This window comes from Amphichorda felina (genome assembly GCF_050947745.1).
Source record: "Amphichorda felina strain 45539 chromosome Unknown scaffold_5, whole genome shotgun sequence".
Classification (NCBI taxonomy): Eukaryota; Fungi; Ascomycota; class Sordariomycetes; order Hypocreales; family Bionectriaceae; genus Amphichorda; species Amphichorda felina.
Window position 1 is genome coordinate 2,669,494 of NW_028145045.1, and position 19,013 is coordinate 2,688,506.

Here is a 19,013-nt window from a genome sequence, read left to right on the forward strand (position 1 = left end):
AACGTCTGCGCCCTTGAGCATTAGCACACCGCCAGACTTGACTTCGCTGGAGGTGCTCCTCATGTTCTACCCTAGGAGGGACGTACAAAAAAAAAAAGCCATAACAACAGCAACGCACGGCACTTACATGCCATTACCTCGTTCTCTTTCCGCTTGATGCTGGAAATCCATCCTCGTCCTGCGTCAGCGATATAAAGTCTGTCGTCATTTGCTCAGCTGCAGCCACCATTGGCTATGGCGCCGACTGTGTCTCACAAAAGTCGCGTGTGGTCGCGCAGGGAGATCGAGGGACTGATAGCAGATGGGCGAAAGATAATCATACTGGGCAATCAGGTGCTCAAGGTCGACGCGTGGATCCCATATCACCCAGGCGGTGATAAATCAATATTGCACATGGTCGGCCGGGATGCGACGGACGAAGTCACAGCACTGCACTCGGAGGGGGCAAGGGCACATATGCAGAAGTATGTGATAGGAAGGGTACACGGAATATGGGAGAATTTCTTACCTCCGATACAGGGAGGAACATTCAGAACGCTGGTATCCAAGGACGATGTCGACGACGAAGCGCTGTCCGCCGAGGAAGATGCCAGCTCATCTGGGAAATCGACACCGCCGTCATCAATCTTTGATGCTCTGGACACGGGGAATGAGGCTCGTCTAAGACACGCAGGCAATGATACGCCTGTCACCCAGGCTTCATCCTCATCCTCAACTGAACCAGATCTGGGCCAGTTCACATCGGCCGAGGCCTCAATAGCCCATGCGATATCATCCGATGTTTCAAAATACCCCCCTCTTGATAAAAAGTCACAAGACGAGGTCGCCTCAAAATACCGCCAGCTCGATGAAAAATTGCAATCCGAAGGGCTTTACCAATGCCGATATAGCTCCTACGCCGTCGAGCTGGTCCGGTACTCGGTTCTTTTTGGCCTCTTCTTAACATCGTTTCACCATTCGTATTACGCTCTTTCAAGCATCTTCCTCGGGTTCCTCTGGCACCTGCTTTCATTCGTCGTCCACGACGCCGGCCACCTGAGCATAACGCATGGATTCCACACCGACAGCTGCATCGGCATCTTTGTTGCAGACTTTCTTGGTGGACTGTCGGTCGGTTGGTGGAAGCGGAATCACAATGTACATCACATCGTCACCAACTCGCCCGAACACGATCCGGATATTCAGCACATGCCATTTTTTGCCATCTCTTCTCGTTTCTTCACTTCCCTGCGCTCGACCTACTACAACCGCGTCATGAAATTCGATGCCGCAGCACGCTTCTTTATCAAACGCCAGCATTACCTCTACTACCCCATACTGTTAATGGGTCGTTTCAACCTGTACGTCCTGGCATGGACATACCTACTGGATCCGGCGCAAGCACCTCGCAAGGGACCAGCGTGGTGGCATCGCTACCTTGAGATGGCCGGCCAGGTGTTTTTCTGGTACTGGTACGGCTACCGCTTGCTATACCTCTCCATCCCGACGTGGTCGTCGCGCATCGCCTTCCTGCTCATCTCGCACATGGTCACCGGGCCGCTGCACCTGCAGCTCACCCTCAGTCACTTCGCCATGTCGACCACCGACCTGGGCATCCACGAGTCGTTTGCGCAGAAGATGGTCCGCATGACCATGGACGTTGATTGCCCGCCCTGGCTGGACTTTGTGCACGGCGGTCTGCAGTTCCAGGTCGTCCATCACCTGTTCCCCCGTCTCCCGAGGCACAACTTGCGCAGGGCGCAGAAGCACGTCAAGGAGTTCTGCGAAGACGTCGGGATCCCGTACATCATATTTGGGTTTGCGCGCGGGAACAAGGAGGTCCTTGGCAGGCTTGGTGAGGTCGCTGGGCAGCTGAGGGTGTTGGAGGAATGTAGAAAGGTTGCTGCGAGGGATTTGATTGAGGGTCGTCACGGTCATTGATTGATCGTTTTCCCCTTTTCATCTTCCTAGGGAATCTCACAAGGGCCATTAGGCTACTTAAGCCTGACAGGGTTGACCCAGTAACGCCTTTTACCTATCAGAGTTCGAGGCATTGTTCATTTTGAGCCTGGTATATCCCCCAAGTTATACCAACACCTAATTTCCTTGCCAGGCTCAAAATCTCCTTAAGGGGATGATTCACATCAGCACCTTTTAGCGAGCACGCGAGACGCGCTATTTTATCCAATCTCTTGAGGATGCTGGGAATGCACTTCAGAGATCTAACCGAGCCAGTCTTCGCGGAGAGTTAAAGAAGGTAGCGTCAAATATAACAACCCCAAGTCTTGCTCCAGAACATGACCACCACGAACGTCTAACCAGGCCAATCAGTGGCCTGTTCCAAAGTCTAAGGAACCTAGTCAAAGGGGAAGAGCATGTATTTAAAGTAATCAGCTTCTCGCAGCTGGGATGTCAGGCTCCTCTGCGGCTGAACTTTGACAAGGGAGTCTCGCTCCATGCACTCTGTGCTTCTTCGACCAATGTCCAAAGTTTTGTCAGACTGGGCGCGTCGCCTGCAAATTGCAACTCACTCTGATTATTAAAATTGCCTCGCGTCCCATTTTGCAGTGGATTGACAAAGAAAGCCGGGGAGGCTTTAACTTGAAGGTATTAGAGCAAATAAGAAGGAATCCCAGTGGGGCAGACTGAGCATTGTATGTGTGGTGATAATACATAAATACTATCTATACCTATCTAATAAATTGCCAGTATTGGCAGTACGGCCTTGCCAAACTGTATCATTTCAGTCTATAGCCCTTCGCGAGCTCGTTGATCCTTAACAACGATTTTACAACAGGCCAAGCCTAGGCATACCCCCTTATCACTAGACTGTATTCTATCATTTCGTAATTCCGCCTGTAATGGAACTATTTGTGAGCGTTTAATATATCGGGAAGGCCTGCAGGCACTAATTACGCGGACAATAGTAATATCAGAGTCTACAACAACAGCAGCCCATGAAATATGTTCCGATGTGTCATCTAGCTTATACTATACAAACACCTGCATTGCCCAGCAACTCAATACACTCCAGGAACATACTCATCCACCCCAGCCACGGTGTTATTGGATGGCCCGAGAGCGTGACTTGTCGACTGCAGATTGATAGCACTATTTTCTATTATAGGACGGCACGGTCTCACTTGATGCATACCTACGTGTAAAAATGCAAACAAATCATCCAAGACTGCTTATAAAGTGCAATAGCATGACTCAGTTAGTTGCGTGGAGGTAACCACACCTTCAGGCTGTGTGCTCGAGGCAAGTACTAGTCGAGTTTAGTATGTGTTGTCATATACTCGAACTAGCTTCAACGAGGCCCTGGAAGCTGATATTGGAAAATCCGGCGTAAATATGATGTGTGATATTTTGAACACATGCTTGAGGTTGCTTGAGGTTCATATATGGTATCTGCACAAAATAACATAGATAATAGCATCTGCATCATCATCAACCTTCCAAGCTCCGCGCTACCACCAGGTACATGCCTATAGACAGCTACATGTAACTCTAATGCAGGTGGGATCCTCGTGCTGCATCGGAGAGAAGACCATTCGCCAGAGCCAGCTTCATCATGCATTTTGCATTACCTCCCGTCCCATGCCATGCAGCGTAGGAGGGTGGGCTGCGCATCCTCCTAGACGGTGGTCTCCTGACCCAACCTCCGCAATATCATTAGGTGTTACAACGGCTGAGAGTAATCCGTCTCACCAGAGACCTTTTCCAGGTAAAGACTCTATTTTGAATCAACTACCCTGCTGTAGTAAATGTCCAGTGATGGGGCTTCTTATTAAAGAAGACATAGTTTGATTGAAATGATATGAACTTGCCAGTAAAGGCAGCAAGTCTCGACGCTAGCGAGACGTCAGTGACAGCCTTGGGCCCCGACCGACGTCTTCGTTGAGTCTGGTGCGCAACATGGGATTAAGGGCAGTGTATCACCGACGTTCATGGCGTGGAACAATCTAGCAGCCTTTTGACGAGGATCCCCATTGACAAAGGCAACAACGTCGAGAGGTGCGTGGTAGTGTACAAAGCAGGGTCGATACCTGCGCAGCCGTGGTACACGAGTGAACTTATTGGGGATTCAGCCTCCCTGGTGCTGTCTCCATTGTCACAGGCGCCATTGGGGGCCTCGGCGAGCATGTCACCGCTGCTCTGGCCACACATCCCTCGGTCGAGGAGGCCGTCTACATCAACGGATACCGTCCCATGCCCGTTGCAGTCCGCCAGGACGACGGGTTCTCCAGTCGCAGCATCACCCTTACTCCGAAGGCAAGCTGCGCATGCTGGAGACTGACTCGCCCCGACCGCAGCCTAGGTCTTAAGACGTATGAGTCCCAGTCGCCCATACAGCATGGCTCGTATGTTGTGCACAGAGTATGGCGCCTGAGCGGGCCACGGATCATGTCCGTCTTTACCATGCAGGGCTAGATTCTGAGAAGTCTGCTTGACCTCGCCCGCGATATGACCATCCACTACCAAATTGGCTTCCAGCTAGTCAGCTCTCAGTTTTGTTAGAAATGTAAAAGAGCCGCCAGTTCCTGGGAATTCTGTACTGTTATAGTTCTAGATACAACCAAGGCGCCGGAACGTTCTGGTGCTACGCGCGTTCTGACGCCCGTGAGGGGCCCAAGTAGCCAGAGGCTACATCAGGGCTTGGAAAGAGACGGAACCCCTCGCCCCTTGAAGAGCAACTGTATAAATGGCCCGGTTGCACACCTGGATGGCATAATCATTATCGTGCATACGAGGAAGAACCGGGGAATCCGATTCAATTCTTGAGGAAGGGTGGAGGCCACTAGGCAGAAGGCAGGGTGCGGGCTGCATGTGACTACCTTGGGCATCCGACTGGCGACAAATCGGCTTGTCTACCTAGAAAGGGGCCTATTGCTATAAATTGACAGTGCTTAATGCAGTGACTAGTATTAGAGAAGCCCCTATTGTATCACATACTAGCGGCGTTTGTTATCCTAGCTAGCGAAGGAAACGTGAACTATTACACAGTAGGTCGGGGTTGCCAAGAGTTGGCCAAGAAGGTAAGCACCCATGAAGAAGGTGGACACGTGAGACACCAAAGGGTACGGATACACACGTACGTACGCTGCGGGAAATAAGTTGTATAACCGCAACCGAGGCCCTCAGATGTGAATGCAGTAACTGACATTTCAAACCTACCTACTATGTAATAGTAGGAGTACCTATCCGTACCTAGGTACTTTTCATGCACCAAGTCTCAGCAATCAAATCGGTAACTCTCCTCGCTTATCTTTCCCTAGCTCCTGACACACCATGTAGGAGACAGATACTACAACTATTCACCCTGGTCCCTGGTTGTAACTTTGAGTCGTAGCACAGTCACACCGCTACAAAAGCCGGTTGTCGATCCAAGCCATGACGACAGTAAATTCAAGTTGAACTAACCGGGGAACCTGTAAGGTTGATGCGTGCGTCCCTGTTATTACGTAGTACCTATTAGCAGACTCGGTGAAGTCCGTCCCCTCACCGCACTCCCCCACTGCCAGGCTCGTTGGACCTTCCTCCTGTAGCACTGTGGCAGCCCCTCAGTGGGGCCCCAGACCCCCAAGAAACGGCGCTAACATGGTCAGCCCCAACTCTAAAAGTTTAATGGCCCGCGTGTGCTCAATTGAGCCGCACCCGACGGCTGCGAGCCTTGGACAAGAAGTCGAATGCATGGCAATGTCAGGTAATTTTTAGAAGCCTCCTTTTATTCGTCCGATTCGCATCCTACAGCGGGCAATGGCGGATCTGCCCAGGCCTTATCAGACGGACGACACTGGAATCGAGTCGCAGGCTGCAGCTAGCCCACTAGCGGGGGGGGCGACAGTGGGTGACAGTGGACAATGGTGGGTGAGAGTGGGTAAGACTGCGCCCCGTGGTACAGGGAGCGTTGCAGATTGGCCTGCAACACCTACCAAATCTACGCCGCCAAGCCGCTGCGGGCAATAATACTGGGGACCATCTCCCCAGCCAACACGAGCGACCCCATGTGCCTGTTTTTAAAGCCCAACTCTCCGCCTGATCTGCCCCTCCGTCCACTCTCGCTCTTCCTCCTGCACATCCCGTCATCAATACCATCCGTCTATCACAGCTCGGGACCCAATCGTCTATAGCCACTGAGGATTGTTCCCGAAGACTTCCCATCTCCTGCACTCTATCCTAGATCTCTCCATCCCGCGCCATTCTGAGGTCTCCAGCGAGTCTATCCCGCTCCTGGGAACCCCTCTATCCGTCTCCTCTGTCGTCTCGCACCTTGATGGAGTCCGCTACCATCTACCGCACCACCACCATCGTCGTCCCGGCCAGTGAATTCGGCCGGAACCACCCAGAATCTCAATAACATTTAAGGGTCTTGTCCATTTTTGTGTAATGGGTAAGGATCAGGAAAAGAGGCCCGCCGAGGGGCACGTCAGCGGCCAGGCCAACCGGCCCATGTCGCTGCCTGCTCACAGCCTCTCGCTGAACCAGGTCGTCGAGGAGCTCAAGGCCGACAGGCTTTCTGGTCTCTCCCCTACCGACGCCAAAGCCCGCCTTGATGAATATGGCGCCAACGAGCTCGGCCAGGCCGAGGGCGTGTCCCCCGTCAAGATCATCATTGCCCAGGTTGCCAACGCCATGACTATGGTCCTCATCCTAGCTATGGCCGTTAGTTTCGGTATCGGTTCCTACATCGAGGGTGCCGTCGTCGCCGCTGTTATTGCTCTCAACATCATCGTCGGGTTCTTCCAGGAGTACTCGGCTGAGAAGACCATGGACTCCCTACGTTCCCTCAGCTCCCCCACCGCTCGCGTGGTCCGCGAGGGTAACTTGGTGACGATTCCATCTGGCGAGGTTGTCCCTGGCGACCTGCTCGAGGTCAAGATGGGTGATACCATTCCCGCCGACATTCGGTAAGGAGCATCCCTCCCACACACCTGACACCAAAGACTAATGAACCCTCTTTCAGAGTTTTCGAGGCTGTCAACTTCGAGACGGACGAAGCCCTCCTCACTGGAGAGTCCCTCCCCGTGCGTAAGAACGAGGATGCTACCTTTGACGAGAAGACGGGCCCTGGCGATCGTCTCAACGTCGCATACAGCTCGTCGACCGTGACCAAGGGCCGCGCCAAGGGTATTGTCTTTGCTACCGGTGTCTACACCGAGATTGGTGCCATCGCGGCTGAGCTCCGAAAGAAGGACTCCAAGGTCCGCCCCGTCAAGCGCAAGCCCGATGGCACTGCCAAGCCCCATCGCTACCTCGAGGCCTACACCCTGACCATGACGGATGCCATCGGCCGTTTCCTGGGCGTTAACGTTGGGACACCGCTGCAGAAGAAGCTCTCCAAGTTGGCTATGCTTCTTTTTGGCATTGCCATTGTTTGCGCCATCATCTGCCTTGCCGCCAACAAGTTTAACCCCAAGAGGGAGGTCGTTATCTACGCTGTGGCCACTGGTCTCTCTATGATCCCCGCTAGCTTGGTCGTTGTGCTTACTATCACCATGGCCGCTGGAACCAAGCGCATGGTTAAGCGAAATGTCATTGTCCGCAATCTCAAGTCGCTCGAGGCTCTCGGCGCTGTCACTGGTATGTGGCCCTCTCAACACTATGCATAGATGTTTCCGTTCTAACTTGCTCAAGATATTTGCTCCGATAAGACTGGTACCTTGACACAAGGCAAGATGGTTGCTCGTGGCGCTTGGCTGCCGGGTAAGGGTACCTATACCGTCGAGAACTCGATGTCGCCATTCGACCCCACAGCCGGTGACATCCGGTTTCACACCGAGTCCCCCCACCGCATCGATTTCAAGATCGGCGGTGACGCCTGTGGTTCCATTGGCAAGCCGGATGAGCTAGTTTCGCAGAGCAAGAACAGCCTCCCGGCGTTCCTCGATGTCGCCTCGCTTGCCAACCTTGCTACTGTTGCCCACAAGGGTGACCACTGGGAGGCAAGAGGTGATCCGACTGAGATCGCTATCCAGGTCTTCTCGTCTCGCTTTGGCTTTAACCGAGTCGAGCGCACCACTGGTGAGAAGCCAGGGTGGTCTGACATCGCTGAACTTCCCTTTGATTCGGACGTCAAGCGCATGTCTGTCGTCATGAAGAATAACGGGACTGGCGAGCTGTCGGCCTACACCAAGGGAGCCGTCGAGCGTGTCATTCAGATCTGCACCAAGTACTCTCCCAGTGACTCGGGTGAGCTGGTAGATATGACTGATGACTTCCGCCAGGAGATCCTGCGCAACATGGAAGTGTTTGCCGGTCTCGGACTCCGCGTCCTCGCCCTGGCGGGCAAGCCCTATACTTATCCCCTGAAAAAGGGTGATGAGGTTGACCGTGCCACCGTGGAATGTGACTTGATCTTCCACGGTCTGATCGGTCTGTACGATCCCCCTCGTCCTGAGTCGGCCCCTGCTGTTCGAAGCTGCCACGAGGCCGGTATCTCGGTGCATATGCTCACAGGCGATCACCCCGAAACTGCCAAGGCCATCGCCATCGAAGTCGGCATTCTGCCATCTCGAATGGAGGCCGTCGCCCGCAACGTTGCCGATGCCATGGTCATGACTGCCTCTAGTTTCGATAGCCTCACGGATGACCAGGTTGACCAGCTGCCTGTTCTCCCTCTGGTCATTGCTAGGTGTGCCCCTTCCACCAAGGTGCGGATGATTGAAGCACTGCACCGTAGGAAGCGTTTCTGTGCCATGGTAAGATAACCCCAATGCATCTAATTGGTATTGGCAAATGACTAACAAAGTATCTAGACGGGTGATGGCGTCAATGACTCCCCCTCCCTTCGTCGCGCCGATGTTGGCATTGCTATGGGCCAAGCAGGTTCCGATGTGGCAAAAGCAGGTACCCCGACTCCATTAAAAAAAGTGTTACTCGCTGATCCAATTACAGGACGCCTCAGACATTGTTCTGACGGACGACAACTTTGCTTCCATCGTAGCTGCCATTGAGGAAGGCCGCCGCATCTTTGACAACATCCAAAAGTTCATCCTGCACGTTCTCTCGGAGAATGTAGCCCAGGCCGGCACTCTTCTCGTAGGTCTTGCCTTCAAGGATCAGCGCGGTCTCTCCGTCTTTCCCCTGGCCCCCGTGCAGATCATCTGGATCATCATGGCCACGTCTGGCATGCCGGATATGGGTCTAGGCTTTGAGCGTGCTGTGTCGGATATCATGCGCCGCCCCCCTCAGTCGCTCAAGGCAGGTGTCTTTACCAACGAGTTCCTTGTTGACATGGTCGTGTATGGCCTCTGGATCACAGCGCTCTGCCTGGCCAGCTTCTCCCTTGTCGTCTTTGGATTCGGCGACGGCAACCTCGGCAACGGCTGCAACGAGTCGTTTGGTGACGAGTGCAAGACGGTGTTCCGTGCACGCGCCACCACCTTTGCCTGCCTGACGTGGTTTGCCCTGTTCCTCGCCTGGGAAATGGTGGACATGCGAAGGTCCTTCTTCCGCATGCAGCCAGGATCCAAGAAGTACTTCACCCAGTGGATGTACGATGTGTGGCGCAACCAGTTCCTGTTCTGGGCCATCATGCTTGGCTTCTTCACCCTCTTCCCGCTTATCTATATCCCCACGCTGAGCACGTACGTCTTCAAACACTACAGAATCTCTTGGGAGTGGGGCATCGTCTTCATTGCCGCGATCCTGTTCTTTGCTGGCGTCGAGGCGTGGAAGTGGGCCAAGCGTGTCTACTTCCGCCGCCAGGGCCGCAAGACGCTCGGTTTGGCCTGGAAGGACATGGACATTGAGCAGCGCGTGTTTGGCGACTACCTGGGCGCCGAATCCTCGTCGCAGGATACGGAGGCGTCCAAGGCGCAGTAGATCTGGGCAGCCCTCCCTGGCCGTTCCTGCCCTGCGCTCCCAACCCCGTGTTTTGCTCCCAGCTCCGTGCTTCTCGCTCCTTTCTCCATCGTGAGAGAGTCTTGTCATGTTGGCTCTGCTCAACATGATGGCACTGCTGGCGACATTCAACGTCGTGATTCAACATCTCTTCGTTGAACGGTGAATGTTAACTAATTAGATTGCTTATTTCCTCTCCCATCGGCAAGTCTCGTTTTGGAGAGTGAAACAAAAAGAAGGAATAGAAAAAAGACCGACTGGGTTTGTGGTTCGTATCTTTACCTATCATGTGTATCCTACTATAGATAGTACTAGTACCTAGGCTAGATTGCTATCAACAGACCTTGAGGTCACCCAAGTTCCCATGTGTCTTTGTGATGCATGGCTAGAGGACAGGCTCTTTATCGGTCCATTCATTCATCAGGGGTCCCCAGGATTCCATCCCTCCGGCTTTACAATGACTCCACTAATCTCGAATCCCGGCGCCACTGCCCACACGTCAGTACCTGGAACAGCAAACATTCCAACAAGCGAAAGGGGCAAAAGCTTACCAGTTGTTCCAACGAGGGTCCACTCGCCCCAGCTCCTCGCCCGCTGCCACATATCCTTGGGCACAACCCCCTGCGGCCTCATCCCGCCCGCCAGATCCGCGCCCATGAACACCTCACTCCTACCACCACCCTCGTCGTCGGCCATGTACAGACTCAGCGGCGCGCCGGCGTAGTAGTGCCACACCTCGGTCTGGTCGACCTTGTGCCACAGCGAGAACGACTCGGCGCCCGTGAGGAGGTAGTAGATGGCGGTGCTGGCGGAGCGGTTGGCCGCGCAGGGGAGGTGGTACGCGTCGCGGAAGGTCTCGTGGAGGAAGCCCTTCTCGGCCGTGGGCTCGAGGGAGAGGAGGGAGATGACTTCGGCGGCGGAGAGGGAGTGCCCTGGGAGGGAGTTGCTGGGCTGGTGGTTCTTTGCGAGGGTGGCCGCGATGTAGAAGTTGGTGAGGGAGAGGGGGAGGAAGAGCCGAGAGAGGAGCATTTTGGATAGCAGGTTTGCTTGATGAGTGGAAGAGATGATGTTGATGGGTCGAGGAGAAGAGGGATTGGAAATTCTGCTCTTTATTGCGAATAGCTAGTATCCCGTACTGCTTGTGTGGGACGTTGATTCATATCGGTATGTGGCCGGTCAGCTTACACGACAGCTCTCATATGAATGATTCAGCCTTGTAGACGACAGGCAGTGTTAGTGCTTACCCCTTACATGCACAGATGCCGCTGGTCCCGTCGAGATCCCCCGCTCTCGACGGCATGCTGCCTCATTCCCGCCATCAACTCATACGACATACCTACCTACATAGTGAGTAATCAGTAATACAACCTTCACGGCCCAAACGCCATGTCGCACAACCTAGTGCCATCTCTCCCCACGCCCACCTACTTCTCTTCCCTCGCTGCTTCCTACGCCCGCCAGACCGGCAACACGACTCTCAACCTCCTCAATCGCCTCCTCATTCTCCGGGCAAAAGGGGAGGGTTTGGTGGTAGTGGCTGGTGTAGTCATCAAGTACCAGAAGCCTGACTCCCACAAGCTCAGCTCCTCCTTCCCTGCGGGCTGCTTCGCCCACTTCATCGCCAACTTCAACATCTTCGCCCTCTAGGACCAACGTCGCGGTTGTGGGCAGGACTATTCGGGGGGGAGGTAGAGGAGGTGTGCGGAGATCAATTTTGAGGCGCGGGCCATGTTAGCGACCAAGTAGAGCCCGTGTATGTACTGCTCTTGTATGGAAGCAGGCGAATTATGTCGGAATGAATGGGTTATGGCCCTTACACCTAGTCAGACGCTTGTACAGACTACCTATCATGCACTGTAGTCAATATCTAATCCTTGTATGTCTATAAATCATCAACGCCATGCCTCTGTTCCATTACCACTTGCTTCCTATTAGCGCGTGGTCCTCATCGCTCCGGCGTCGCCCTAGTAGAAAGGCTCTCAATGCTCAGTTCCTCCTTGGATCTGTACTGCCCCTGTATTCTCTCCAGGATAAAACACCTCTCGGCGAATATGCCATGTTCGTTGAGCTCCCTCCAGGATCGGCTGAGTCTGCGGACCATGATTGGGCGCCACCCACCAACATTTATGGTGATCCGCTTCCAGGGATGATCGGGTCGGTCGGCTTCTCGTGCCTTTGTCAGGGCCCGGAAAATAGCCATCGCGGCATGGTAGTCTTGGTCCATCCGTGGAATGTATTCGTCCGCTGCCGAGACCAAGGTTTGGACATACAATGTGAGGTTTTCTAACCTGGGAAACTCCAAAAGAGACAGTAAGAACTGCTCAGGAACACACCGTTGAACGTCCATATCCACGGCCAACGTGTGCATTATGGGCAGGTTCCTCGCCAATCGTGCCATGTCGTCAGGCCGAAGCGTGGGGCAACGGCGGTCCTCGTCTCCGAAACCAACGTGATCCCTCAGTCGAAGCTTTTGAAGGGAACCTCCGTGGTACAATATGGCATCCAGCTGGAATAATTCAATGTGGCAGGTAACTTCCAGAGACGTCAACTTCCTGATATGGTGCCAGATCAGGCTATTTAATAGCAGAGTGGCCTCGCGTCTGCGGTCTGGAAGATGCGCACTCCAGTCCTCTATGTGCAAGGAGGTAAGATTTGATAGCTCCGGGAAGTGCACAGAGCTGAGAAAGTTGAAGTAGGGAACTGAGATGAGCTCGAGGGATCTAAGCTGCGAAAGGTTCCAATGCTCCCTTACTTCATCTTCCGAGTGGTTCCAATCGTATGATCGGAGCGACAGGTCTCTCAGCGATGGCATTCTCTCCCCTTTGTCGAACTTCAGTCGAGTCCCCTGACCACGGTCCTGGTAATGAAGGACTTCGAGGTTCCGAGATAGGAGGAGTAATTGCTTCAGCGAGGCTAACCGTGTAGTTAGTGGAGGCGTTGGACTGGCCAATTTGAGCGATACCAATAAACTGCTAGGTAGCGCTCTGATATTCGAGTTTTCATCGAACTGTCGCATTGGGTAATTCTCCACAGATAGTCGTGTTCCGTGTTTTTTCATGCGTTCCAGGTCCAGTACATCTGACGGTAGCCATACTCCGTCTTGCTCCAACTCGTCTGACTCAAAAACCCATCTACCTATCGAATTAGCATTGTATCCCGAATACGCCAAATACTTACTAACGTTATAGTAGATATAAACCCAGTCCATTGCAGTACGTGTCGAATACCAATGGGGTTCAGCCCGCTGCGAATCACAACATGCTTGGTATAATGCGCAATGTGCCCAAAGGCTGCTGGGTACACGACGTAGGCGTCTGGTTGCACCAAGCGTCCATTGAGCTCCAGCGTCCGGTAGAGTACAGGCGTAGTAATGGAATCGAACCTCCTTGAGACACACCGCAATCTAAATAAGGACGGATAGTCGACCCATCGCAGCTAGAAACGGGATATTAGCCGGTGGCTCTCACCCATTCATCATTATGCCCCGGTCATCCTCACCTGTTCACAGACCAGGGTCATAAGTTCCGAGCTAAGTTGACCAAGTGATGCCTTCGACAGATCCATACAGGAGTGGTTTGTTGTGCCCAGTTGAGAAAGTCGACGTCGAGACTTGGAAGGACGCAGCGTAGGAGGAGACGTGGGGGTGAAGAAATGCGGGAGAGGCGATGCGAGCACATCTGTACTCATAGTCGACGACATTGTCTCAAGTACGGACATCAGCATCAGCAGATGCTGTTGGACCTGTCATGTCAAGTGACAGAAACAAAGACGGGGAAAATAATAGAGGGTGATGAGCTGATCGGATGCAGCAGCCCGGTATACCAAGTGATATGAGCTTATACGCGGTGCACACTGCAAGCTCATTCGTCCCTATGCCACTTAAGGCAAGGGCGGCGAGTGAGATGGATGAGACGACTCAGAAGTCAACCCGTCAGCAAGTGGCAAGTGGACCAAAACATGATGTCGTGGTTGTGCCACGTTTAAAGGGCAACGGACTAACGGAGTTCCAGCGACAGACCAACGGCAGGCTAATGTTAGTCGCTCGTGCCAAGTGAGAGTGGTTTTGTGAAATGGGGGTTGCGCACGTGCGAGTTCTAGACAAGAAGCCCATTCTCAGAACCGCGGATGGCCCCGCAATCGAGCAGGTCAAGTGCTGAAGATTTGGGGGGACGGACAATGGCCCGTCATTGCCGGGATCCCCAGCGATATCGTGGAGAGATGCGCTATTCGCCATTTCGCTGAGAGCAGGCTCGGATGCCGACGATGAACAAGCATCCAAATAGGCTGTAGATAGGGAAACGCAAATTCCCCTCTCGGGCCTTTTAGTTTGGGCCAGATAGATGTCCGGCGAAAGACAGCCTGAAGCTTCTGCTGGTAGCATCCCATCGATTTTCGCAAGAATGACCCAAAGAGGAATCCAAAGAGGCATGGGAGCCAATCACTCCAAGAGCCTCTATGCTAGTCCCGGATTTTGGTTAAGAGGGGCCGGACCGACGGGGTGTTCCAAGGGTCGTTTGTTGGAAGGTTGCCCATCAACAACGACAACAACAAAAACAACATCATCATCATCATGCGATGGGAATTGAGAGTTCCATGGTAGGTGCAGCGTAGCTATTTTCTAGTCTCCTTCGTCGTCTCCTTGCGCCTTGTCGGCCGGGCGCGAAGCTGGCAGGGATCCAGATTCGGCTCGCAATTCATGGCTGTGGAGCAGCCCAGTTCGGACTCGGAACTTGGAACCATCGATGCTCGGTGCTTCAGCGGCGAGGGCCGATGCAGTGGTCGCATGAGTATTATGAGCTGCTGGTGCAGTAAGCCGCAGCCCATTACGTGCAGCCTCTTGTTGAATACCGATAGTCTGATCGAGAACTCAGCGGTCACATGGAGCCAGACGGGGCCATCCCAGCAGGAGTACCTTCACACTCACCGCGCATAGAAACCCCCAATCCCTGTCGGGCTCGATATCCGTTGCACAACCCGACTAGGGGTGTAAGCGTGTAAGCCGCCATGATACTAGAGGCTGCCCATTTCGTAGCGACGTAGTGATTTTGTGCGTGTTGGGGCTAGGTCTTGGTCGCTGCTGGAGGTTGTTGCCTTCCATTGTTGGGAAATGGCAGCGATGTCGATGTAAAGAGCTCCTCACGTCTCTAGCTCACACCGACCCTCCCCCCCCCCTTCTCCAACTTCCACTCACCGCTGCTAGTATAATTCGGAGAAAGATAAAAGTCTAGACTAGTCTTACCATTTAGTATATTGCATTTGACTGAGCCTATTTCCATCTCTTCGCTTCGCTTTTGTTTCCTGCATATATGCTTGCACATTCACCGACCTTTAGTGGAGTACTACTATACGTAGTCGGGCTTGGCTTCCGGAGCCGTGCTGCATGCACTGCACCACCATCAGCACCATAATGCATCAACGATCGATCCGCGCTTGTTCCGGATCAAATCTCAAATCTCAACGCAACTTATGACTTCAATATTGTCCTCTTTTAGGCAGTACGAGCCACCTCATGCTTTGATATCAGTCACCCAACCCCGGCCCTGCCTGGTCTCCCCGCAACAATGTTCTCCTCGGATCACATATCAATACATGATGATAATCCACCAAGCGCTCCGGAGCCCGAGCCTGTGGAACCCTAAGGACCCTAGGCCAGGATCCTCGCTCCCTGTCTTACTCTTCCCACGCAACTCTATTCCCTTCGAGGCATATCTCACGGAGAAGCACCTCTTGTCCCGACCAGGTGACACGCAGCGCGGCTCTGTGGGCGAATCGCATGCCTTGTGGACATGGTTCTTTCCATTTTCCTTATGCATACATCTGCAGAAATCCAGTATTACAGTGACCAGAGGCATATCAGATATGGAATCCGAGAAAAGCCCTTGTTCAGCAACCCCGAGTATTTGTGTTGCTACACAAGCATCCATCATATTTCATCCTACACTTCAGGGCTCTCCCAGAGCAAAAAGGTTTCTTCCTCTCTTTATTCTCATAGCATCTCCTCATCGTCCACGATAAATAGCATCAAATAATAAGCCTCGCGGAGAACATCCCCGCCCAGACCCCGTATCATACAGGCTATCCACCATCACGCCAAGCGTAGCGGCAGGGCCCCTAGGGGAGCAGGGTGTTCCCCGGCCCTCTGCGGCTACGGCCAGGTTTATCCCCAGCGCCTGTGCAGCATTAATGGAGCTGCGGAAGCTCTCTAATACGATCCAAGGACCATGTTCATATTAGGTAGGGAGGGGACTCCGCAGATCATTTGTCCTGCCGCCACGCTCCAAGCCCCCACAGATGCATGATGCATGCTGCCTCTGGGGGCCCAGCCAACTCTAATTCGAGATTCACTTGCGAGGGGGGATCGGTTGTCCGTATGGGTAGCTAGAGATGAGGGGACAGCAGGGAGGACGCGTAAGCAGAGGGACAGGCTCCTTCTTCTAATTGCTCCAGTAGGAAAATAAAATAAAAATAATAATAATAAAGAGTACATGAGTTCATGATCCGGAACCAAAAATGGAAGGAATACGCTAGGTAGTAGGTATATTCGTCAAGGAAACCATATCCCGACAAGTTTCATCTCGCGCCATGCTCTGTGCATTGTATGCTGCTTATGATTCTTCCCCTTCCTCCTCTGTCGTTGCTGCTTCTGATGATGATAACAATGATAGTAGAGATATCAGCCGCACTTCTTGTCTTTTCGTCCAACAGAAAGTTCCTCAGTCGTAGATAGCAAATCGCAAATCAACGCAACAAAATCATCGCTCTAGGGCTGCTTCAGAACCTATACACGGGGTTCTTGTTCTTCGGCTCTTTGTCATAAATCTCGCTGTCCGACTCATTGTCCCTCGAGAGTACCCGCCCCGCACCTCCAGCCTCAGCTCCTGACGCGGTCACAGGACCCCCGGCCGGGCCGTTGACAGAATGGAAGCCCGGGTTAAAGGGCTCGTAATGGTGCCGCGAATTTGACTCCTCAGGCTGGGGGTCACGGAACGGGTCCTCGAGAGGTCCGTCGCCGTCATCTCTTTGACCTGAACCGGATGGTCCAGCCCCAGATACGCCGGCCTGGTTGTACGTCGTTTCCGTTTCCTTGCCCTTTCCGTTACCCGGCGGCTGTGCAGGCATATCGGGCGACTCTGGCTGCTCGCCCGAGGCATACAACTGGGCCTGCGTCTTCTGCCACTCCAGCACTCGGTCCCGGTGGCCATTAGCCGCCGGGGTCATGGTGGGCTCCTCAGCCCCCGGCTCGTTGGGGCCCAGCTGCTTCTTGGCGTTGAGGACGGCACGCCGGTGCTGATTCAGCGCCGTCTGCAGCTGCTCGTTGGTGTCAATCAGGCTCTCCATGGTCTCGTTGTCCGGCCCCGGGTTGTCGCAGGACATGTAGCCCAGGATGCTTCGCGAGGCGCTCTGGCAGCGGTCCGCAAACTCCTTGATAAGCTCATTGCTGAACATCTCGCCGGGAGGCGTGTTCATCACCACCTGCTCCAGCAGCTTGGCAGATGTCCGTGCCTCTTCCAACCTGCTAGCGAGCTCGATGGGATCAGGGAGGCGGCCGGCTCGTTGACTGCGGTTAAAGTAATTCTGCGAGTGCGGGTTTATAATAGGTGCGCCGAGCGTCTGTCGTTGCAGGTTCGGAGGTGGTTGTTCCTGGTATAATCTTAGCCTCTCCCCTCCCGAGTCCACTTTGAGACAATATCTACCCCGTGTTTCCTGAGTGCATCCTCCTTTCTGGCCTTCCACATGTCCACCAGCGGCAGCAAATTCGGGTCGTACATCTTGGTGTGCTGGAAATCATCAAGCGTGTCCATCAGCATCTGGTTGACCCTCGAGTCACGCCCGTGCTTCAGCAGCTTCCGGCACGTCTCGGCAAACTCGGCATTGAGATTCCGCGTGAAGGTCTCGCCGGGGTTATCGGTGAGGATGCGGAGGAGCATCAGGGCGTTGTACTGGCATGCTGGGCGCGTGTAGTAGTGCTTGTCGAGGTACTTGCGAATCACGCGGGCGCACTCGGCCGCGGCGGCGGGGGACGACTCGGCGGCATCGACGATGGGGGGGAGGAAGAGGATCTCGTCGCCCTACGCAGGCAGCATCGCCTCCAGTCAGCGGCACGGACGATATTGGGGACTCGGCGCATCGCGCTCCTACCTGGACACTAGCTCCTGATTCACAGAAGGCTTTCTGGAAGGTCGTGTCAGCATTCGCTCGGCGCACAAATTCCACTGGCACGACATACCACGCTGCTGTTGGCGCTGGCCTCGGGCGACTGGTTCTTTGCGGAAGCGGCGGCAGCGGCGTTGTGTGCTGATGGCGCGTCGGGGGCGACTAGATCCGTCACCCGTTAGCAAAGGTATCCATGGCCCAGTTTGCCGGCCATGGCGCGACAGAAATACCTTGTCGGTCTGCCGGAGATATGGACGCACCGCTGGCTCGCTTCCTGAGGCTTCCGAGGACCTTGTTCGCGGTCAGGGCCTTCTTCATGGACTTCATATTGGCGGCACCGCCACCGTTGGCGGGGGATTGCGGCGCGGAGTAGTAAGGGGTCGATGGATGCCACAACTCGAAGGGACTAGGAGGATGCGCAATGTGCGACGGGCACGGCAAACGAAGCGTGAAGAAGTTGAACAGAGCGGGGAGGGAAGAGAGCGGAGGGTTTTGACGGGGGCGTGATATGGGAATCGCCGTGCAGGGCTGCCAAGTCGTTCGGCCCAGTTCTCGATGTCGCGCGGGTCGTGGGGGGGTGGCGGGTGATTGGCGGTTGACTGGCGGTTGACGGCCTGTGGTTCGATGTTGGGAACCTGGGGGAGCTGCCTGCCCTGCCTGCCTAGCAGCCTGGAAGGGAACAGAGAGAAAACAATGTCCCCCCAGCTTCTGGATCCGCAATGGAGGTACGGAGTAAGCTTGTTGCTTCAGGATTCAGGCCTTGAATTTGTCAGATCCCTGGTTAGCCCTTTCGGTGTTCCTATTTTCAGCGTCGGCGTGGCACTGGAGATTGGCGTTTGATTCCCCAGGGGCGGTGCGGCAAGGGCCGATTCGAAGCGAAGCACGCGCAACAGCTAGCAAGGAAGATACTGGTCAGGTGCAATAAGCTGATCACCCGTCGTTCAAGATCAGAACTGATTCGGGAAGGAAAATAAAATTGCGCGAGGCTGCAGCAGCACAAGCCAGGCAATCAATGGGGGATGGTTATCTACCGC

The 19,013-nt window shown here is 54.1% G+C and overlaps 4 protein-coding genes across 4 annotated transcripts; 2 read left to right on the forward strand and 2 right to left on the reverse strand.

Annotated features, from left to right (window-relative positions):
- Window positions 1-393: 393 nt before the first annotated feature.
- Window positions 394-1,920, forward strand: ACO1O0_005668 (acyl-CoA desaturase; the record flags this gene model as incomplete). Its single annotated transcript, XM_083195080.1, has 2 exons — window positions 394-464; window positions 534-1,920. The coding sequence occupies 2 exons, from the start codon at window positions 394-396 to the stop codon at window positions 1,918-1,920; spliced, it is 1,458 nt and encodes a 485-aa protein (XP_083049993.1).
- Window positions 1,921-6,369: 4,449 nt separating this feature from the next.
- ENA2_1 (P-type ATPase) lies at window positions 6,370-9,807 on the forward strand (the record flags this gene model as incomplete). Its single annotated transcript, XM_083195081.1, has 4 exons — window positions 6,370-6,890; window positions 6,947-7,563; window positions 7,618-8,681; window positions 8,878-9,807. The coding sequence occupies 4 exons, from the start codon at window positions 6,370-6,372 to the stop codon at window positions 9,805-9,807; spliced, it is 3,132 nt and encodes a 1,043-aa protein (XP_083049994.1).
- A 438-nt stretch (window positions 9,808-10,245) lies between these two features.
- Window positions 10,246-10,854, reverse strand: ACO1O0_005670 (RmlC-like cupin domain-containing protein; the record flags this gene model as incomplete). Its single annotated transcript, XM_083195082.1, has 2 exons — window positions 10,246-10,313; window positions 10,377-10,854. The coding sequence occupies 2 exons, from the start codon at window positions 10,852-10,854 to the stop codon at window positions 10,246-10,248; spliced, it is 546 nt and encodes a 181-aa protein (XP_083049995.1).
- A 5,742-nt stretch (window positions 10,855-16,596) lies between these two features.
- On the reverse strand, window positions 16,597-18,306 carry ACO1O0_005671 (VHS and GAT domain-containing protein; the record flags this gene model as incomplete). Its single annotated transcript, XM_083195083.1, has 4 exons — window positions 16,597-17,466; window positions 17,520-17,894; window positions 18,053-18,141; window positions 18,210-18,306. The coding sequence occupies 4 exons, from the start codon at window positions 18,304-18,306 to the stop codon at window positions 16,597-16,599; spliced, it is 1,431 nt and encodes a 476-aa protein (XP_083049996.1).
- Window positions 18,307-19,013: the final 707 nt, after the last annotated feature.